This window comes from Rhinoraja longicauda, chromosome 3, assembly GCF_053455715.1.
Source record: "Rhinoraja longicauda isolate Sanriku21f chromosome 3, sRhiLon1.1, whole genome shotgun sequence".
Classification (NCBI taxonomy): domain Eukaryota; kingdom Metazoa; phylum Chordata; class Chondrichthyes; order Rajiformes; family Arhynchobatidae; genus Rhinoraja; species Rhinoraja longicauda.
In genome coordinates this window covers 68,775,893-68,799,728 of record NC_135955.1, presented here as the reverse complement: position 1 = coordinate 68,799,728, position 23,836 = coordinate 68,775,893, and the positions used below count along the sequence as shown (strand labels likewise).

Below are 23,836 nucleotides of genomic sequence, written 5' to 3'. Positions count from 1 at the left end.
ATTTTATGATTTAATTGTGACAATGTAAATGTTTGTTTTTTCTCCTTTTGAATTCTTCAATTGTATACTTAAGGTTTTAGCAAATTGGTTTGCTGAAATTTGGAGCCAATTATCTGTCAATTTTACTGTTTGTTTTACATTACCTAATCTAAACAGAATTACTCTGAAAAAAGATGTTTAAAACTTTTCTTTTTCACGCCCATCATCATGGAAAATGAAAACAGTTTGGAAAGATTGGACCTCAAATGCCTGGCCCAGCTCGAAGAGGGTTTAATTTAATCTAACGCATCCAGATGCCACCTGCTAAATATTCATATGCAGCTTATCATATTTCCATCATACAGTCTGACACCTAGTAATAGACTGTACTCCAAAGATTAAAAAAAACAAAGACAAAAGCCACCCACTTCAACTGTGCTTTCTAACTTATGAATGAGAAATGATGAAACCTGATAAATGATCCTTATTATGTTCAATATACAGGATAGAAATAGACCTGCATTAGCTCAATCTTTTATGTTCAACTTGCACACAACCCCTCATCGAACTGTCTCAGAACAATTCCCTGATGCCTACCCAGCACTCTTTAAATGCACTCGTCAATAGATCTCTTTGGAAGCAAGTTTCCCATTCCCACTGCTTGCTTGGTATTTCTATTGAACTTTTTAAAACCACAAGTGGCCTTTACTTTGAGAGTCAAGGCTTCCATTTTGTTAATCCTTTCCCAATCTGAAATCATTTTTCTGTATTCATTGGTAACCTCAATCGTTTTTTTTAATGAATTACAAACAGTATAGAGCCTAATGTATGCAAGATTCAATACAATTTTAGCAAAAACTTTCAATTCTCACCCCAGCATTCAGTTTCCTTCAATGGGGAAATAGCTTGTAATTAGTTGTGTGGTTTTATTCTCAATATACAAATTCAGATTCTTACTTTAAGCTCGCTATTTTTTTCTTAAACAACAATATAACATGTTTCATGTATCAGTGTTAAATTCTATTATATCCTTATTCTTCCCATTCTAATCTTCTCCTCAAATTCACAAATTGTAATTTTACCCAAATTATTTACTGATATTGTGAACAACAGGAGCACCAGCAATGATTCTTGTGTGACTCCACGTCCAATCTACTGCCGCTATGAAGGCTTCTAATCTGTTTTCTGAATTTTAATTCCTTGCTCTGCCTGTGGTCCTCCCATTAATGGTACATTTTCCCGTTTTTGTTGTATTTCCTCAAAAGCATTAGTTAATGACTCTCAGGATTAAATTCTATTTGCCACTTCTGTCAAATTAACCATACCATCCATTATGATTTTTTTAAATCCAATTTGCCAGTCTACCTTGTATCCAATGGACTTTGGCTTTTTTGATCGGCCTACCATAAGTACATTGTGAAAAGTATTGCCAAAATCTGCATGGTTGGTAACAAAACCACTACCCTCATCAACCCTTCTTGTTACCTTCTCAAAGTATTCAATCAAAAATCAGTCAGACTGACCTCGCCATACAAATCCAAGCTGATTGCTCTTGGTTAAGCTGCGTTTTTAATAATTAAATTTCTTTTAATCAAATTCCAATAAATAAATAAACCACTAGTGTTATATCTTGGAATAACAGTCCATATTTACCTCCCTTTTTAAAAAACTATCATACATCAATCCTCAGCACCACTCCAGTAGCCAGAGGGGACTGAAAAAGTATGGCAAGAGCCATTACAATTTTTTCCCTTGCTTCATATTTTGTATTTCTTTATACCATTAGAAAGTGGCATTTAACCCGTTAAGTGTATGTTGGCTCTCAGAGCAATCTCATCCCCCAAATTACATCCCTGCAAGTTATTCCTTCTCACATGCCCATCAACTCCACCTTGATAAAGGCTCCAAGTAGTGTCGTTGGTTGGTGGCATCTGACATCTGGCTAGAGTTCATATAAATAAATAAAAATATCTAAGTGAGTTAAAATTCTACATTCTTAAAGCCAGCTCATAACCATCAGTAGAAAGTCTTTTTCAAAAGCACAAAAGGATCAAAAAATCCCAAGTTAGAAGAGAACCATGAAAGGGATGCTGAGTTCATATTTTGACCCATTTGCTGCAAACAATTTTCAGTAATCTGGCACTATTACTCCATTCAGAAAATGTGCTCAACAAACGTAGTTAATCTTGCAAATCTCATTGAGGCAGTGGCTAATGTTCTATTAAAAATCAGAAACAAAACCTTCTCTTTAAGCTTGGCAAATCTCTTCTCTCGCTCATCCTCCAACTGTTTCTTTATTTGCTTTCCTGATAATTTGAACTCCAATTTGAGAAAATCCTGCGTGATATAAAAATACATTGAGCAATCAGATTAGTATATCTTGGCATTATGTTCAGCTTAGACATTAAGGGCCTGTTCCTGTGTTATAATTTTCTACATTCTAATTGCTTGACTTAATCAATAATGACAGAAAATAATGAATATCGCTTTTTCATTGAAACACAAAGTACTCCAAATTGAAAGGGTTTAAAATGCAAATTATATTTTTGAATTATACCTTAATTATATATTTTAAATATGTTACTAAAATTAATACTTTGCTGATACAATAATACATGTACTATTCTACATATTTAACAGTTACAAACAATGAAGAACATCCGACAACCCCATGACTTTGGTGTGCTGGACTGGCAGATTTTCAACACTATTGGATGTTGTTAATCCTTTTAATACTTTTACTTCATTTTAAAATAAGTTGCACAATGGTACAATAAATCTGCCAATAAATTAAGCAATTTTAAAGTGAGTGTGAGGAACGGAGCCCAGGCAAGTTTAAAGGTAGCGTAGGAACTAGGACCAAACAAATTTAAAGGGTGCATAGGAAACACCACTCAGTCAGCAAATGGCAAACCCTGGGATGGCAGATTACTTGAGTTTTCTCTAATTTAGGAATTTTATAAGCAAGCTAAAAGACTTACTCTCTCTTGAAACCTGGAAATTTCTCTTGTCACAAGCCATCGATTTTCTTCTCTTTCAGCTCGCTCTTTCATTTGGGATTCCAGTTTCAGAAACTCCTCCTCCTCCTCCTTTTGTTGAGCATAAACTTCGAGTATTTTCTTCACTTTGTACTGCCTTTGGTTTTCCTTTCTTTGCTTTTTCAATTTCTCTGCTTCTTCTTTCATTTGTTTTTTTCTATCTTGAGCAAACTGCTTTTCCTTCTCTTTCTTCCACATCTGGAGCTGGAAATCTTTTTCTTTTCTCTCCTTCTCAAACTTATGTTGTTTAGCCCCTTCTTTTGCCTGTTGCTCTGCATCTAGTTCAGCTTCATTCTGTGCTTGCATCCTCATCAACTTTGCTTTTTCTTGTTGCTTCTCTATTCTCCATTTCTGAATAGCCTGTCAGGTAATTTCAACAACAATATAAATGGCTGAGTGAACACTGATAATCCTACTTCCTCGAATTACCATTTCTCACCTTGAAGAAAGTCATAAATCATTTAATTCCACTCAAACCTAAACGGTAAGATTTTCACAAAACGATAATAGTCTTCAGATTTTTTCTTTCAGCTGAAACTATAGTTTATATACATATATTGACAAGCAAATGCTTTTCATTAAAAGGAAATACTGTATGTTTATCTTCAATCTCAATTTAATCTGTGGAGAGGGAATGTTTTTAAATCAATTTTAATAAAAATGTTTGGTCATTTTAACGTGGTAAAATGCAGAATTTTTAATTCAAGATCCACTCAATATTTTAAAATATTCCAATCCAATATCTTTCCTACCTCTCTCTGCCTCTTTTCAAGAAAGAGAAACTCTTGATACCATCGTTCATGCTGAATTATGTCCTCTCGAGCCCTTCCCACCAAGTACTGCATAGCCTCTTCAATAAAGGAAAGGTTTCCTTTGCGTTTTATCCATACTTTAAGAAAGTTCTTATGATCAAAATCATCCCAGCCACCTTGGTGACCTGTCCGCTGAAGGAACTGCTTGAACTCTGCAATTTCTACCAGCATATTGTCTGTATCAGATTTAACTGATGATCCTTTTGCTAAGGCAGCCTTGGGTTTCTCTGGTGGATTCCTGGCCCATATTTCCATTTGTTTTTCTGTAGTTGAAATTTCCTGAGTAGCATTTTTTTCTTTTTTCAAAAGGTCTTCATATCTATATTAAAAAATAAATTAAACTACGTTATAGTTAATCCTACAAAGGAACTCAACAGCTCAAAATGTAATGTGCCCTCCTTACATCCAACACATGACACAAGAAATGTGTATTTTTGTCCAAATAAAAGAAATACAACCCACACACAAAATGGGACATTTCAGGTCAAGACCCTTTAGTGGCCAGTAGTAAGAACAAACAGGAGGGGGTTGGTGAAGGAGGACAGCGAGCGTGGGGGATAGGATTGCGGGGCATATGGAAGGAGGGAAGGGGCAAGTGCAGGGGGGGAGGCAGGAAGGGAGGGGAGGGAATTAAGGCGAGAGAGGAAATATTTTTTTAAAGGGACTTGGGAAGCAACCTTTTCCACACGAAGAGTGGCGGGTATATGGAATGAACTGCCAGAGGATGCTGCAGAGGCAAGTACAATTGCAATGTTTAAAAGACTTGGACACATACAATGACCTTGAGGGATAATGGCCAAATGCAGGAAAATGGAACAAGCTTGGATAGACATCTGGTCTACACGGACAATTCTGTTGACCGGCCTCTCTCTGTGCTCAGCTACTAATGTTCTGGGCTAAATGTAGCCACAAATGTACCCATTGGTTGTAAAGACAGTTTGTTACCTACATATTTTATATCTACATATTCAGATGGTGCTTTATATTCAGAAGATCTAATATTCCAACGTGCCCTGCGAAAACCAAGCACTGTGAATGTACAAGTTATGGAGTATTGTTTCTCTTTGACCTGTACCACCCTCCCCCTGGTGAAGTTTGACTGCCCCTAAAGTTTTAAGTCACATAGCATCCTGATTTGAAAATATTTTTGCCATTCCTTCAACAGTGTTGAATTTTAGTCTTGGAATCATCACAGGGGACAGACGCCCAGTTGTCTGGACTACATCTCCTGCTACCCTGCCTCTTGCAAAGACACTATCCCGTACTCTCAATTTCTCCGTCTCCATCTTTCCATTCAGTTAACATGGTTTCCTCACTGCTGTCATAGATGGATTCCTCACTTGTGTCATCTGTGTCCCGTGGTTCTGCCCTCTCCCCCCCAGATAAAGCAAGGATAGAGTTTTCCTGGTCCTTCCTTTCACTCCAGTCTCTGCACCAATTCATCATTCTCTGCCATTTTCAATGCGATCCCCCTAACTATCACATAATATATTCCTTTATTTGTCCCACACAGGGGAAATTTACAGTGTTACAGCAGCAAAGTGGATAGCAAGAGATCATTCATTATAAATAAAAGTAAAGACAAGGATAAATTGTCAACAGTTTACTGTGTATTCCTTAACTGTTCCTGTTGACTCATCTACTGGGAGCAGTGCTGGTTGTACAGTCTCACAGCAGCAGGAAGGAAGGACCTCCTATATCTTTCCTTCACGCACTTGGGGTGAAGGAGTCTGTCACTGAAGGAGCTACTCAGTGCAGTGACAGTGTCCTGCATGGGGTGGGAGTCGTTGTCCAGCAGCGATGTTAACTTTACCATCATCCTCCTCTCTCCCACTGCCTGCACTGAGTCGAGGGGGCAACCCAGACAGAGCTGGCCTTCCTGACCAGCTTGTCAAGTCTCTTCCCCTCCGCCGCTGAGATGCTGCTGCTCCAGCAGACCACTCCATAGAAAATGGCTGATGCAACCACCTTGTTGTAGAAGGTCCTTAGGAATGCCCCCTGCACTCCAAACATCTTCCCATCCCCACCCTTTCTGCCTTCCAGACATTACTCCCTCCACAATTCCTTGGGTCACTCATCCCTTTCAACCCAAACCCCCCCCCCTCCCCCAAATCTTTCCCTTTCAACTGCAGGAGATGTAACACCTGTCATTTTATCTCTTCCTTATATCCACCCAGGGACCTCAGTAGTCCTTCCAGGTGAGACAGAGGTTCACATGCACCTCCTCTAACCTCATCTACTGCATTTGTTGTTCCCAATATGCCCTTCTTTATATTGGCAAGGCCAAGCGTAGACTTGAGGACCATTTCGTCAAACACTTGTGCTCGGTCTACCAAGGCCTGCTTTTTAGTTTCCCTTCACATTCTCAAACTGACCTTTCTATCCTGGACTTTCTTCATTGTCAGTGTGAGGGCAGAAGCAGACTGGAGGACACCATCTCATATTCCCCTTGGAACCTTACAACTTAACAGAATGAATGTCGAATTCTCCAATTTTAGGTAACCAACCTACAACAACCACCCCTCCCTTTTTCACTTCTCCTTTCCCGCCTCTTCCTTGTGCCCCACCTGGACTCACGCCCATTTCTCCCCTCCCCTACCATTTACATTCCCTCTTCTGTTTCACAATTTGGAAACACCTTATCTCACACCTTTGGTATTTTCATCTGTGGCCTTTGTCTATCTGACTATCAACCCCCCCACCCACCCTCTCATCTGTTTCCACCTATCACTTACCAGACTTTGTCCCACCTCCAATCTGAAGAAGGGTCCCAAAGCAAAACGTCCACCTATTCTCCGGAGATGCTGTCTGACCTGCTGAGCTACTCCAGAAGACTCCTTGCCTAATCCAAAACCTCACCAAAAGCAGAGGAATTACTGTGATCTTTTATAACCTTTTCAGCTCTCAGACTAGGAGATCTGCCCACTGAACAGCTTGGTTACAAATACAGGAGTTCACATTGTAACATGGACATTCAAATCCTGGGGAAGGGCAAGTAGTAATGTTTTCATTAAATGTTACTTCAAGTGATTTTTAATTTATTATTATTATTTGTGTTGATGTAGTTTTGTAGCTTAATTGTAAAAAAAGTTTTTAAACAAAATTATTTAAAAATCTGTTCAATGTATTACTGAATGTTTGTGAAGGTCACCAACTTTATCCAATCACACTGATAACTTTGACATCCTGTGAGTTTGTGAGTGGGTTTCCCTGAGTGTCAAAGTAGTTTTACAAAGCCAGCTCGCTACCCCTACAGAGAAAGCCTCCCTATTTCACTGGGCAAGGGAAGGAGCCAGGTTTCAAGTGAGAGAATATACCAAGGGCCACCCTGCTAAAAAAAACATTGACAAACCTGAAATCTATGCACAATTTTCATGCCATAACAAATTTGAAGTAAAAGTTACAAAAGTCCAATTCTGATATTTGGGTTAGTTTTCCTTTGATCCCAAATGCTATTCTTCCTTGTCTATATCTTTATTTAAGCTTTTAACTAAAATGGTAACATTTTTATATGCAAGAAATGGAAAACTCTGCAGCATTGCAGCATTTCAGAAATGGTCAGAATATTTAAACACTTACATCTGGCGCTGTTCTTGTTTGAATTCACTAATTGCATCTTCAACCTCTTCCATTACTTCCCTCAATTTTTCTATAACTGAAAACGTCACACGTCAATTCATCAGTAAATTAATGTTAGTAAATCCACAATTAGCATCATTAATAACTGAATGAATTAAATAAATACTTGAAAAGAAATAGATTTGAAACTATCAACTATACAAATATGATATGGGTTATGAGAAATTATTCTTGAAGTGGAAATACCAGGATGAAATGGAGTATCTTCATTACAAAGAGAACTGGGAGGTTAAGAGTCATCACATAGCAACCATCATTCACTTCCTAAAAGCATCAAGGCAAGTTTGTGAACAACAGCAGAGGATGCAAAATTAAAGTTTAAGATTCTGAAAACTTCTAAAATTCCACAAAATTTACAATCTTCAAATATTCCATGCATCAAGAGAGTGTAAGAAGGAGAAAACCAGTATAAAAAAATGAGGGGTAGCAGTAAGGCAGGAAATGGCAAGCGCGAGGCGGATCCAGGTGAGGGGAAGTGATAGACAGGCAGGTGGGAGAACAGGGAGATTTTGACAGCACCAGAGGCTGCAGTTACATGTGTCTTGGTTATTTCTTGTGCCCAACCAAAGTCATATTTGTCACTCTTTTCTGGTGTGTCACCATGAATAAAAAAAGAGCAATTTTCCTTTCGTCCAGAATTTATCACTAGGTTTCGGTTTTAAAATGACCTTCATGCATGCTGCAATATGAATTGGGGGTACTATAATACCCCCATGCAAAATTTCAGGTAGTGCACTAGAAAGCATTTAATCACATTTATTAATAATATTTGCATGTAATACCTACATTCTGGAGTAGGTTTGACATCTTTGAGCTGGCCCTGGAATCTCTTCACATTATGATGTATTTTTGCAAGCTGCTGTTGAACTTTCATCTCTAGAAAATTTCAGCCAAGAAATGCTAAATTACATTTGATTTTACAAATGTCACATCAATATATAAAAGTCCCCTTTTATGAAAGAGTGTGTCAAAATATTCTATATTTCAATTTATCATAATGAAATTGAGGTCTTCCATTTCTTAAGTCAGTTAGACAATTTATTCACATTCATATTGGTTTGAACAATGCCCTTAAAACCTTAATAAATTTAAATGTCTTCTGAATAACTGTTTCAATACTACTCTTCAAAAGGCATTTTTAAAATACATGCAATTTTTAAAAGCTCATTTCACAGCTCAGAAACATTTCAAAACATTTCCCATTCAATTATTTTCTCTTGCCGTGCAGTCTATTGTTATTAAATAATTATGCAAAACAAGATCCCATCAAGAGCAAATAAGTGAACAGCCAATTAATCTGTATTCAGTGTTGGTTTGAGGAGATAGACACAAAAAGCTGGAGTAACTCAGCGGGACAGGCAGCATTTCTGGAGAGATGGAATGGGTGACATTTCAGGTCGAGACCCTTCTTCAGACTGGGGAGGATCACCTATGAAAAGTGATCTCCTGCCCCTACTCAGATGATGCATCTTTAGCAGTTGATCAAATTACTGAAGGCAGCAAATGAGCATCTGCAGGTATTGGATTACTCTTGCATGGCAGCCAAGTCAGTCATTTCAGCATTCAGCATCCACAATAAAACGAAAGATAGAAAGAAGCACAAAGACTTAGAAAATCAAGTTACAATTGGCAGAGAAAAACACAAAGTTTATATTTCTTGTATAGTCTCTTAGTCAGAGTCAGACAACATTGTTGGTATAGTAGACATTGAAGAAGGATATCGAAGTTTACAACAAAATCTAGATCAGTTGGGATGGTGGGCCAAGGAATGGCAAAATAAATTTAACTCTGACAAGTGTGAGGTGAGGCAAGTATGTCAAACTAGTGCAGAGCTTGCACAGTAAATAGTAGATCCCTAGAGTATTGCAGAATGATGTGGTAATACAGGTGTGTGGCTCCCTTAAAATGGTGAGCCTGGTGGACAGTGTGATGAAGAAAGCATTTGGCATGCTTGCCTTCATTACAAAGGGGTTCGAGTACAAAAGGTGGCACATCATCATTTAGTTGTACGTCATTGATGAGACCACATGTATGCAGATCTGGCTGCCCAGCTGTAGCAACAATGTCATGAAGTGACAGCCATGTCATTGAATAGCCATTGAATAGCGGTGCTGGCTCGAAGGGCCGAATGGCCTCCTCCTGCACCTATTGTCTATTGTCTAAGTTGGAAAGGGTTTTTTTCTTAGAGGACAGGAGAATGAGGGACCTTATTTAGACATACAAGATCATGAGAGGTATGGATATAGTGAATATTCAGTGTTTTTCACAGGGTAGAGGATTCAAAAACTAGAGGGCACAGGCATAGGTCATGGACCATCATATAATTATATATAACCATATAACAACTACAGCATGGAAACAGGCCTGTCCGGCCCTACCAGTCCACGCCGACCACTCTCCCTGACCTAGTCTCATCTACCTGCACTCAGACCATAACCCTCCAATCCCCTCCTATCCATATACCTATCCAATTTACTCTTAAATAATAAAATCGAGCCTGCCTCCACCACTTCCACCGGAAGCCCATTCCATACAGCCACCACCCTCTGAGTAAAGAAGTTACCCCTCATGTTACCCCTAAACTTTTGTCCCTCAATTCTGAAGCTATGTCCCCTTGTTGGAATCTTCCCCACTCTCAAAGGGAAAAGCCTACCCACGTCAACTCTGTCCGTCCCTCTCAAAATTTTAAAAACCTCTATCAAGTCCCCCCTCAACCTTCTACGCTCCAAAGAATAAAGACCCAACCTGTTCAACCTCTCTCTGTAGCTTAAGTGCTGAAACCCAGGCAACATTCTAGTAAATCTCCTCTGTACCCTCTCCATTTTGTCGACATCCTTCCTATAATTTGGCGACCAGAACTGCACACCATACTCCAGATTCGGCCTCACCAATGCCCTGTACAATTTTAACATTACATCCCAACTTCTATACTCGATGCTCTGATTTATAAAGGCAAGCATACCAAACGCCTTCTTCACCACCCTATCCACATGAGATTCCACCTTCAGGGAACAATGCACAGTTATTCCCAGATCCCTCTGTTCCACTGCATTCCTCAATTCCCTACCATTTACCCTGTACGTCCTATTTTGATTTGTCCTACCAAAATGCAGCACCTCACACTTATCAGCATTAAACTCCATCTGCCATCTTTCAGCCCACCCTTCCAAAAGGCCCAAGTCTCTCTGTAGACTTTGAAACTCTACTTCATTATTAACTACACCACCTATCTTAGTATCATCTGCATATTTACTAATCCAATTTGCCACACCATCATCCAGATCATTAATGTAAATGACAAACAACAGTGGACCCAACACAGATCCTTGGGGTACTCCACTAGACACTGGCCTCCAACCTGACATACAATTGTCAACCATTACCCTCTGGTATCTCCCATTCAGCCATTGTTGAATCCATCTTGCAACCTCACTATTAATACCCAACAATTTAACCTTCTTAATCAACCTTCCATGTGGAACCTTGTCAAATGCCTTACTAAAGTCCATATAGACAACATCCACAGCCTTGCCCTTATCAATTTCCCTGGTAACCTCTTCAAAAAATTCAAGAAGATTAGTCAAACATGACCTTCCAGACACAAATCCATGTTGACTGTTTCTAATCAGGCCTTGTTTATCCAAATAATTATATATATTGTCCCTAAGTATCTTTTCCATTAATTTTCCCACCACAGACGTCAAACTAACAGGTCTATAATTGCTAGGTTTACTTTTAGAACCTTTTTTAAACAAAGGCACAACATGCGCAATGCGCCAATCTTCCGGCACCATCCCCGTTTCTAATGACGTTTGAAATATTTCCGTCATAGCCCCTGCTATTTCTGCACTAACTTCCCTCAATGTCCTAGGGAATATCCTATCAGGACCTGGAGACTTATCCACTTTTATATTTTTCAAAAGTGTCCGTACCTCCTCTTCTTTAATCCTCATAATTTCCATCACTACTCTACTTGTTTCGCTTACCTCACATAATTCAATATCCTTCTCCTCGGTGAATACCGAAGAAAAGAAATTGTTTAATATCTCCCCCATTTCTTCCGGCTCAGCACATAGCTGTCCACTCTGACTCTCTAATGGACCAATTTTATCCCTCACTATCCTTTTGCTATTGACATATCTGTAGAACCCCTTGGGGTTTACTTTTACATTACTTGCCAAAGCAGCCTCATATCTTTTTTTCGCTTTTCTAATTTCCTTCTTAAGATTCCTTTTACATTCTTTATATTCCTCAAGAACCTCATTTACTCCCTGCCGCTTATATTTATTGTATATCTCCCTCTTTTTCCGAACCAAGTGTCCAATTTCCCTGGAAAACCACGGCTCTTTCAAATTATTATTCTTTCCTTTCCACCGAACAGGGACATAAAGACTCTGTACTCTCAAAATTTCACCTTTAAATATCCTCCATTTCTCTATTATATCCTTTTCATAAAACAAAAAGTTAAATTTCACTCCTTTTAAATCCTTTCTCATCTCCTCAAAATTAGCCTTTCTCCAATCCAAAATCTCAACCCTTGGTCCAGATTTGACCTTCTCCATAATGATATTGAAACTAATGGCATTGTGATCACTAGACCCAAAGTGCTCCTCAACACATACCTCCGTCACCTGACCCATCTCATTTCCTAACAGGAGGTCCAACACTACCCCTTCTCTGGTAGGCACCTCTACGTATTGCTGCAAAAAACTATCCTGCACACATTTTACAAACTCCAAACCATCCAGCCCTTTAACAGAATGTGATTCCCAGTCTATATACGGAAAATTGAAATCACCCACAATCATTACTCTGTGCTTACTACTAATATCTGCTATCTCCTTACATATTTGCTCTTCCAATTCTCGTTCCCTATTTGGCGGTCTATAATACACCCCTATAACTGTTGCTAAACCTTTCTCATTTCTGAGTTCCACCCAAACAGCCTCCCTAATCGAGCCTTCTAGTCTGTCCTGCCAAAGCACTGCTGTGATATCCTCCCTGACAAGCAATGCAACACCCCCACCTCTTGCCCCTCCGATTCTATCACATCTGAAACAATGAAATCCTGGAATATTTAATTGCCAATCGCAACCCTCCTGCAACCATGTTTCACTGATCGCCACAACATCATACTTCCAGATGTCAATCCAGGCTCTAAGCTCATCCACCTTTCTTACAATGCTCCTAGCATTAAAATATACACATTTAAGGGACCCATCATTTCTTATTCTCAGTTTATTTCTTTTCCCTTCTTTCTCTCCTACATATTGGGTCTGAGTGTTTCCCTTTTCTGCCTCCTGCCTCACAAACTGCCTATTAGCTATCTGTGTTTGAGTCCCTCCCCCCAACCGTACTAGTTTAAAGTCTCCGCAATTACCTTAGCAAATCTCCCCGCCAGGATATTGGTTCCCCTCAGGTTCAGATGCAACCCGTCCTTTTTGTACAGGTCATACTTCCCCCAGAAGAGGTCCCAATGATCCAGAAACTTGAATCCCTGCTCCCTGCACCAGTTCCTCAGCCACGTATTTATCCTCCACCTCACTCCATTCCTATTCTCACTATCGCGTGGCACAGGCAGTAAGCCTGAGATTATTGCTTTGGAAGTCCTTTTTTTTAAACTCTCTTCCTAGCCCCCTAAATTCTCCTTTCAGGACCTCTTCCCTTATCCTACCTATATTGTTGGTACCTATATGTACCACGACATCTGGCTCCTCTCCCTCCCCTTTCAGGATATCCTGGACACGCTCAGACACATCCTGGACACCGGCACCAGGGAGGCAAACCACCATCCGGGTCTCCCGACTGCGTCCACAGAATCGCCTATCTGACCCCCTCACTATAGAGTCCCCTATTACTATCGCTCTCCTCTTCCTTTCCCTACCCTTCTGAGCAACAGGGCCGGACTCCTTGCCAGAGGCCCGGGCACCGTCGCTGCCCCCAGGTAGGCTGTTCCCCCCAACAGTACTTAAACAGGAGTACTTATTTCCAAGGGGTACAGCCACCGGGGTACTCCCTAGTCCCTGCCTCTGCTCCTTGCCCCCCCTAACCATAACCCACTTGTCTACCTCCCGTGGTCTTGGAGTGACCACCTCTCTGTAACTCCTATCTATAACCTCCTCACTCTCCCTGACCAGACGGAGGTCATCAATCTGCCGCTCCAGGTTCCTAATACGGTCCCTTAGGATCCCCATCTCGTCGCACCTGGCGCAGATGTGGATGTCTGGAAGACTATCAGACTCCCAGATTCCCCACATCCGACACCCAGAACAATAAACTGCCCTGGCACTCATACTCCCCAAACAAAGCCCCGTGCTCGGTTTACTAAACCTACCGCCCGGCCGCAGCTCCAACCGCTCCAACCGCCCACCCAAAAGAACTGAGTGATCTCCTGGGAGAGGCGAAAAACCGGATAAAAAACCCAGGCCAATTTGGGAAAAAAAATCCGAGAAATTCCTCTCCGACCCCAAGCTAGGCGATCGAAACTTGTCCGGGAGATCACACAGGTCTTACTCCTTACTTTCCCCACACAATACTTCCCAAGCAACACAGCTTGGTGCTGCTACTGCTGCTGATTGCTGCTGATTGCTGCTACTGCTGCTGATTGCTGCTACTGCTGCTGATTGCTGCTACTGCTGCTGATCATTGTGGGCTTGATCTTTCCTGAGTCAAGATGCAGGCTCTGCTTTGTTCTGTACCTTCCCATACCTCTAGTTTCCTCCTCCCTGATTCTCAGTCTGATGACGGGTCTCGACCTGAAACGTCACCTATTCCTTTTCTCCAGAGATGCTGCCTGACCCGCTGAGTTACTCAAGCATTTTGTGTCTATCTTCGGCGTAGGCTAAAGTTGAGTATGAAGAATGTTAAGAGGTTCCTCAGGGGCAACCTTTTCACTCAGAGGGTAGCTTGTATCTGAAATGAGCTGGCAGAGGTAGCAATAGAAGTGGATACAATTACGACTTTTTAAAGATATTTGGACTGGAAGTGTTTTGAGGGCTATGGGCCAAATTCAGGCAAATGGACCAGCTCAATATGCCAACTTAGTCAGCATCGATAAGCTGGATCAAAGGGCCTGTTTCTGTGCTGTGCAGCTCTATGACTTTCTGACATGTAAACAGGCCCTTTGGCCCAAGTTGTCCATGCTCATCAGGTTTTATAACTTTGCCAGTCCCATTTGGCCCAAATCTCTCAAAATCATTCCTATTCACATCCCTGTCTATATGCTTTTTAAAAGTCACCATTATATCTGCCTCTTCAGTTTCCTCTAGCAGCTAGTTCCATGTACGCACCACTGGCTGCACAAAGAGATTGCCCCTCAGTTCTCTGAAAACTTTTCCCTCTTACCGTAAACCTCTGCCCTCTAGTTCTGGTAGTGGTAGTATGACACACTGACTTCTACCGGGCTGAGGCCAGGCGACAACTCTCAGACACCTCCTCCTACTTATCTTTGGACCATGATCCCACAGATGAGCACCAGGCCTTGATCTCAAACACCATTACTGATTTCATCACTTCTGGCTGTCTGCCTTCCACAACCTCCAACCTTATCATTTCCCAGTCCTGCACAGCCCATTTTTACTTTCTCCCCAAAATTCCCAAACACAACTGCCCTGGCAGACCCATTGTTTCTGCCTGCTCCTGTCCCACGAAAATGATTTCCACTTACCTCAACTCCATCCTATCCCGCCTGGTCCAATCTCTGCCGACCTATATCCAAGATACCTCACAATGCCCTTTGTCTCTTAACTTCTGCTTTCCGAGCCCCCACTCCCTCATCTTTACTATGGACGTTCAGTCACTCTACACCTCCATCCCCCACCAGGAAAGCCTAAAGCCCTCCGTTTCTTTCTCGACCGCAGAACCATCCAATTTCCCTCTACTAACAGTCTACTCTTGCCTAGCGGATCTGGTCCTCACCCTCAACTACTTCTCCTTTTACTCCTCCCCACTTCCTCCAAGTCCAAGGCATAGCTATGAGCACCTGCATGGGCCCCAGCTATGCCTGCCTCTGTCGGGTACGTTGAACAATTCCAGTTCTATGCGTACACAAACTCTATCTCCGTTACATTGATGACCACATCGTTGCTACCTCCTGCACCCATGCAGAACTCATCAACTTCACTACCAATTTTCATCCTGCACTCAAATTTACTTGGACGATCTCCGACACCTCCTTCCTCTTTCATGATCTCAGTCTCCATCACAGGAAATAGAGTATTGGCAGACGTTTATTACAAACCCACTGACTCCCACAACTATCTCGACTACACTTCTTCCCACCCTGCTTCCTGCAAAGACTCTATCCACTACTCCCAATTCCTCCGTCTACACCGCATCTGCGCCCAAGATGAGGTGTTCCATACGAGAACATCGGAGATGTCCTCATTCTTTAGGGAACAGGGGTTCCCCTCTCCTCACTCGTATCTCCTCGGTACCCCGCAGCTCCGCACTTGCTCCCCCTCCCCCTAGTCGCAACAGAGACAGAGTCCCCCTAGTCCTTACCTTCCACCCCATCAGCCGTCGTATACAACACACAATCCTCCAAAATTTCCACCACCTTCAATGGGATCCCACCACTAGCCACATTTTCCAATCTCCACCCCTTTCCGCCTTCCGCAGATACCGTCCCTCCACAACTTCCTAATTAACTCATCCCTTCTCACCCAAACCACCCCCTCCCCAGGTACCTTCCCCTGCAACCACAAAATATGCAAAACCTCTCGCTATACCTTCTCACTCGACTCTGTCCAGGGACCCCAGTCCTTTCAGGTTGCACCTCCTCCTTCCTCATCTACTGTATCCGTTGTTCAAGATGTGGACTCTTATACATCGATGAGACCAAACGCAGACTGGGCAATCGTTTTGCGGACCACCTTCGCTCAGCCCAACTGAACCAACCTGATTTCCCGGTTGCTGGACACTTTAATTCTCCTTCCAATTCCTACACAGACCTTTCTGTCCTTGGTCTCCTCCATTGTCAGAGTGAGGCCAAACGCAAATTGGAGGAACAGAATCTCATATTTCGCTTGGGCAGCTTACAGCCCAGTGGTATGAATATTGATTTCTCTCACTTCAGGTAGTCCCGGCATTCCCTCTCTCACTCTCTGTCCCTGCCCCACCCAAGTCGCACTAGCTTCTCATTTTCACACTACAAACAGCTTACAATAGCCTGCTTCCTTTATCATTGTTACTTTTTTGCAAATCTTTCATTCATTGTTCTTTATTTCCACACATCACCGTGTTTATCTCAAGTTTCCCTTATCCCTAAAGGGTCTCGGCCCGAAATGTCACCCATTCCTCTCCAGAGATGCTGCCTGTCCCCCGCTGAGTTACTCCAGCTTTTTGTGTCTATCTCCCTTCTATTGACTCCATTTATACCTCATGCTGCCTCGGCAAGGCCAGCAGCATAATCAAGGACAAGTCGCACCCTGGCCACTCCCTCTTCTCCCCTCTCCCATCAGGCAAAAGGGTTAGAAGTGTGAAAACACACACCTCCAGATTCAGGGATAATTTCTTCCCAGCTGTTATCAGGCAACTGAATCATCCTACCACAACCAGAGAGCAGTGCTGAACTACTATCTACCTGTTTGGTGACCCTCAGACTATCCTTGATCAGACTTTGCTGGCTTTACCTTACACTAAACGTTATTCCCTTATCATGTATCCATACACTGTAAATGGCTCAATTGCAATCATGTATTGTTTTTCTGCTGACTGGATAGCACACAACAAAAACTTTTCACTATATCTTGGTACACCTGCCAATAAACAATTAACTAAACTAAGCATGTCCAATGCCTTCTTCGTCATCATTTTAACAGACCCGTCACTTTCAGGGAATTGTGTACTTGTACCTTTGGGTCACACTGTTCTGCAACATATTCCAGGGCCCTACAATTTACTGTGCAAGTCCTGCCCTTGTTTGCCTTACCAAAATGCATCACCTCACATATATCACAGTTAAATTTCATCTGCCATTACATGACCAACTTTCCCAGTTGATCCAGATGTTTTGTAAACTCAGATAGCCTTCCTCCCTGTACTACAAATGTTGGTGTCATTCACAAACCTAGTAAGCATGTGAACAACATTGTCATACAAATCATGAATGTTGATGACAAACAATGGACCCAGCACAGATTTCTGTGCACACCACTCCAATCAGACGAATAATCCTCAACTACCACCCTCCGACTCCTTCCCCCAAGACAATTGATCTAATCTTCCAGACAAGCCTGCCGTATGGGACACTGACAGCAGCCTTGCTAAACTCCATATGTCCACTGTCCTGCTCTCATACGAATTCATAAAGATTATGAAGGGCCAATCTCAGCATAACATCTCAAATATACCACATTATAATCCAGCAGTAACATTAACCTAGATTAATTAAACAAACTAGCTCACCCTTTGAATCCATAATCTTGTCTCAGAGGCGATTATTACAAACTGATATGTTGCATAAATAGTAGCAAGCATAGAAATGGCATTGAAACAAAGCAAGATCTACTCCATTCTTAAATATAGATTTATGACAAACTTACATTGCCGAGATAGCATTGAGAAAAATCATACAAAAATCAAAGTCCCCACCAACACCCCCATAAATTGGTGGATTCCTACTTTCTGCTTTCCTGTAATCTGTCATCTTCAGGTCCATCTCCTCAAGTGCACTATATTCCGCTCGAAATTCATTTCTTTTATTAAAAAGATAAGCATTCTTATCCTTTTCTAAACTGGCTATTCTGGATTAGGAAAGAAAGACAATGAGAAATATTAATATTTTACCAATGCAAAAATGTTCGAATTAAAAACATATAATCCCAAATTACTATTTATTTTGTTATACTGTAATTGGCATGATTACTGCAAAGCTATAAACATGTTTCTGCTGAAAGCACTGGCTTTAAGTGGAATATAATTCCATGGCACTTTGTTCTTTATATGCCAGTCTTGAAACTAATCAGCTGTTTGTTATTAGATTGCTCAAATTGCAGCCAAGATTTGTTATTTTAAAAAATGGATGTTAAGTAAAGAGATACTAAAAATGGATGTTAAGTGAAGAGATGTTAAGTGAAAATAAGCAGGTCAGATAAACATCCGCAGACAGAACAAATTAATTTATTTTTCACGTATAGATTCTTGTAAGAGTTACTCTATGAATGCTAACTCACCTGCTTAGTATTTCCAGCATGCATTGTTTTTGGTGTTAAACGTGAAACAGATTTTATTCCTCCTTGGACTGGAATACTTAGCCCAAAAAGGGCTGCTACTTCACTAAAATCAGTTATCTTACAATTCAACAACAACTTTCAGCTTGGAATTTATTAGCCAAAACTGTTTAATGCTGCGCTGAGTTTGCTTATTAGATAAAATAAGTAAAATTACTTTTTTTTAAACTGTTGTATGCATTTGCAATTTTGATTGATAAAAAACATTAGAAATTAGTTTCTTGTTGAACACTGAACTTTTTATGAAGACTTAATTGGAAAATCCCAAGAATCTTCAAAAGGAAGAGTTTCAACAAAAGTAGTATTTTTTTTTTTTTAAATACAATTTTTGTGTCAGAAATATGTTTTGAAGCAGGAAGATGAAAGCAAAAGGTGAATAGGTTTAGGGAGGAAAATTGGTAGCTGAAGACATAGCTGCAAATCACACAAACTAATCAAATTAAAAAATCAAGAGATCAGGATTAGATGCATTCTGTTATTTCCGAGTGTTGTTGGGCTGGAGATCACAAAGATATGGAGGAAATACTTCATGGAGGGATTTAAGAATTTTAGAATTCAGGCATTGCATCACCCGGATCTAACACCAGTCTGCAAGCACTTGGTTGTCTAATGGTTGAACAGTTAGGAAGCAGGCAGCAGTTTTGGAAGACATCAATAGTAGAATAAGGCAGGCGAGTCATGAGTGCACAGAAAGTCTAAAACGGATAGAGAGGAAATCTGAAAGTTTTTTCTCAAACTGCAGAGGCACATCCAACTGAAATATATTAAAAGATAGATTAATATGATTTTTGTCAGGCAAGTGATAAGGACTGTAGAATCATGTGATGTGTTTTAGATGGCGATCAGCTATGTTTCAATCAAACAGTGAAGGAATCTCAAACCTACATGGACCTTCTCCTGTACCGTGGAGTGACTGAGAAGTTCCTTGGGAATTATGTGACTTGGCATTCATCTGCTTATTTGCTGATTTTCTTGGACAGCACCTAAAACAAAGTTTTTCACTGTACATCATAAGTATTTTCCTTTCATCCAATACCATCTCAACAGGGTTTTTAAAATTCAACCCAAAGCCCTGAGATGAATTAAGTCACTAATTATATATTCACTGTCCATTGCCCTCCAAAGTTCATCCAATGGTTCTCCCCTTTTTTGCTCTGGATTTCAGCATCTGCAGTCTCTTGTGCCTCTTTATTGAAATCTGGTTATTTTCTTCTTTTCAAAGAACTTGTGTACCTCCATTAAACATTTAAGCACTTTCAGCCGGTTATTTAAATTTTGAATTGTGTTATTATACTTCAAGTCCTGGAAACCCAGGGCTCTTGAAAGCGATTAATAAAGAAAACAATCACTGATTTGCATGGATAGCTTAAGAATAATTTAATAAGTGTATATGGAGAAGCAGCAAGGCATGAACAGAGTTGCGTAGATGTAGAGTTAAGAATTAATTCATTTGCAGACTAAATTTTAGATATTCTTATTCCTTTTGAAAGTCCTCACACTATTTGATTCCTCCAACTGAAGGTAACCCTTCTTTCCTTGCCTCTCACCGTCAGTTAATTTTACTGATTGTATGCCTCCTTGTCACCTACCCCTCAGCTAACAATGAACCATTCTACATTTTCCCGACAGCGTCTGCTTTGATCTGTCGTTTTCATATTTTATCCTTCCATATCTCTAGACTCCCTCTGTTCTGACTCTCAGTCTGAAGAAGGATCTCGACCTGAAACGTCACCCATTCCTTCTCTCCATAAATGCTGTCTGACCCGCTGAGTTACTCCAGCCTTTGTGTCTGCCTTCGAGGTAAACCAGCATCTGCAGGTCGTTCCTAGACATTTGATTCTTCATTAGCCAGATAGAGGAATGGATGCGAAAGAGTTAAAGACACGAATATAAACACCCAATAATACCATTGGTCTCACATCTAGTCTGCTCCAATATGTTTCAACCTCTTCCCCTCCCCCAATCCAAATGAAGGAGATTCCCTCATCATTAGATGGCGAGTTACACTCACTGGAGCCCCAGTTTCCGCAGCTCCTGGATGAACGCCGTCGTCCTTTCAGAGTCCCTATGGCCCGACATGTGGAGCCGCTGCCGCCGCGGCCCCGGCGCCGACTGCGACCTCAGCGCCCGAACACCCACCTGTAGGCAGCGAGGGACAGCCGCTTATTCACAGACCAAAGAGGCGGCCTGGAGCCCGGGCAAAACGGTGCACAAGAAACCAGTCTCCCGCCTGCCCAAACTCCACGCAACACCCTCCCCCAAATATAAAACACTTGGGGGACCCCCTCTCCATCTCCCAAAACACCACCACCCTCCACCGGACCCCCCTCTCCATCTCCCAACACCCCCCCCCCCCCACCCCACTAAAACACTTGGGGGTCCCCCTCTCCATCTCCCAAAACACCACCACCCTCCACTAAAACACATGGGGGACCCCCTCTCCATCTTCCAAAACACCACCACCCTCCACCGGACCCCCCCTCTCCATCTCCCCCCCCCCCTCCACTAAAACACATGGGGGAACCCCCTCTCCATCTCCCAAAACACCTCCACCGGACCCCCCCTCTCCATCTCCCCCCCCCCCCACTAAAACACATGGGGGACCCCCCTCTCCATCTCCCAAAACACCACCACCCTCCACCGGACCCCCCTCTCCATCTTCCAACCCCCCCCCCTCTAAAACACATGGGGAACCCCCTCTCCATCTCCCAAAACACCCCCCCCCCCCTCCACTAGAACACATGGGGGACCCCCTCTCCATCTCCCAACACCCCCTCCCCCTCCACTAAAATACATGGGGGACCCCCTCTCCATCTCCCAAAACACCACCACCCTCCACCGGACCCCCTCTCCATCTCCCAAAACACCACCACCCTCCACCGGACCCCCCTCTCCATCTCCCAAAACACCACCACCCTCCACCGGACCCCCTCTCCATCTCCCAAAACACCCCCCCTCCACTAGAACACATGGGGGACCCCCTCTCCATCTCCCAACACCTCCCCCTCCACTAGAACACATGGGGGACCCCCTCTCCATCTCCCAAACACCACCACCCTCCACCGGACCCCCTCTCCATCTCCCAAACACCACCACCCTCCACCGGACCCCCTCTCCATCTCCCAAAACACCCCCCCCTCCACTAGAACACATGGGGGACCCCCTCTCCATCTCCCAAACACCACCACCCTCCACCGGACCCCCTCTCCATCTCCCAAAAGACGAGCAACTCTGCAAACACCAGACACCCCCAAACTGCTGGGGAACCCCTTCCATCTCCCAAAACCACCCGGGATCCCCGTCTGCCCCAACACTCGGGGTACTCTCTCACCCCCATATATCCGGAACACCCTCCTATCCCCAAACAAAGCAGCCCCATCCCCCTAAACACCATCCACTCTCCACACGACCCGGGAACACCTCCCTTCCCCAAAACAACCGGTCAGAGTCGGCGGCGTCATCCCCCACCCCCCACTTACCCCCCAAATACACGCCGCGGCCCCTCATCCCCAAAATAACATTGGGGACTCCCTCCTCTTCAGCAAAAATTACATCATCGGGTAAACCCGCCCTCCGCCCCACAGCTGGAATGTCCCTTCCCCCCAAACACCGGGTACCTCCCTCCCCCGGACCCCTACAAACACCGGGCCCCCTCCTCCTCCTTCCCATCTCCCCGACACCAGGTGGTCCCAGGGCCGCCCACCCCCCCCGTGGGCAAGGGGTGGGGGCCCGCTGCCCACCCGTTGGCCGCAGGGCGCCGCCGTTGCCAAGGCGGCCATTTCCGCCGCCGTGCCCGCTGCGGCCGGCAGGTGGCGCCGAGGCCGACCCGCTGCAGAATCAGCGGCGCAAGTGTGCTGCTGCTGCTGCCGCCGCCGCCGCCAGATATCCCGCCGTGAATGACTGCGCCCCCCCTCCCCCTCCCCCTCCCCCTCCCCCTCCCCCTCCCCCTCCCCCCTCGGTCCCTGCCCGCCTCCACCCAACCCCTTGCTCGCCTTTACTCTTTGCGCACGCACGCACACACACACAGACCAAATGTCTGCAAGTTTTCCGCAAACGCAAATGAGTGGCTTTGCGGAAATGTTCCCCACAAGTCGCTTTATTCGCACATGATTGAACCGGGTGTTTGACGTTAAGTCTGCGGATTCCGCAAAACAGGCCACAACACTTTCGGGCATGTTGTCCGTTGGGAGGTGGCCACGTGGTGCAGAGAGTTGGCCACGTGGTGCAGAGAGTTGGCCACGTGCTGCAGGGAGTTGGCAGATTTCAGCAAAATGGCAGAACAGCAACAGAGGCTGCACAAATTTAGCTCTAGATGAGTTGGAGGTGCTGATTATAGAGGTGACCACCCATAGGGACCAACTTTTCAGCCGTGCCCACAGATTGTCACAGGGAGATCATGACAAAATATGGCAGGATATCACTGCCAAGGTCAATGCAGTCTCACGTGTCAAAAGATCTGTAAAGGCCATCAAGACACGTTGGGATGACCTAATGCGGCGCACCATAGAGGTAGCTAATTTGGCGAGAGCAGCACACCAAATTCAAGTTGGACCCTGCAGACCAGAAGACCTTACCCCAGAGGAATGGAGAGTCCATAGGGTCATGCATCCTCAATCAATAATTTGCATGGGTGGACCAGATCCCACAGACTTTCCATATTGGAGACAAGTAAGTGTTTCCTTCAATTAACACGTAACAGCACTAAATCTAATTTGAGCGTGATAGGCATTGAGCCAAGATTACATTATAATGAAATAATGTGTTGACTTCACAAATGCAGGTATTTGATTCCCCCAAATGATCACACTTTAACTGTTTGTTGCATTTCACACTCACCCGCTCATCACGAGTTAGTTATCCTGTATGTTTTACATTAACTAATTTCTGATATCACAGTAATTCATTGCATGTAAAGTCCTTTGGTAACCCTTAAATGCCATGTAAAGGCAAGTTGATTTTCAATGGTAGTAGGGATATAATCGGGTTAATTGGATCAAATGGCCTATTTCCATGGAACACAAAAAAAATCAGATGTTGAAATCCGAGTCAAAAAATAAAGTGCTGGAGGAACTCAGCGAGTCAAGGAGCATCTGTGGAGAGAATGTACAGACAATATTTTGGGTTGGGGCGAAGAGGA

General features: G+C 43.1%; 1 protein-coding gene across 4 annotated transcripts in view; it reads right to left on the bottom strand.

Annotated features, from left to right (window-relative positions):
• ccdc112 (coiled-coil domain containing 112) overlaps positions 1-23,836 on the bottom strand; it is a 39,536-nt gene that overhangs the window by 1,866 nt on the left and 13,834 nt on the right. Inside the window, exons 1-8 of one of the 4 annotated variants that reach the window (XM_078396323.1) lie at positions 22,440-22,574; positions 20,711-20,838; positions 18,092-18,213; positions 8,255-8,344; positions 7,409-7,484; positions 3,770-4,148; positions 2,961-3,377; positions 2,221-2,316 (exon numbers count right to left, since the gene is read on the bottom strand). In XM_078396323.1, the coding sequence (XP_078252449.1) occupies positions 2,221-2,316; positions 2,961-3,377; positions 3,770-4,148; positions 7,409-7,484; positions 8,255-8,344; positions 18,092-18,213; positions 20,711-20,838; positions 22,440-22,478 (1,347 nt within the window). In that variant the 5' untranslated portion in view covers positions 22,479-22,574. Of the gene's footprint in view, positions 1-2,220; positions 2,317-2,960; positions 3,378-3,769; positions 4,149-7,408; positions 7,485-8,254; positions 8,345-18,091; positions 18,214-20,710; positions 20,845-22,178; positions 22,259-22,439; positions 22,575-23,836 lie in introns of those variants that run through there. The other 3 variants (XM_078396324.1, XM_078396326.1, XM_078396325.1) reach the window with 3 other exon arrangements.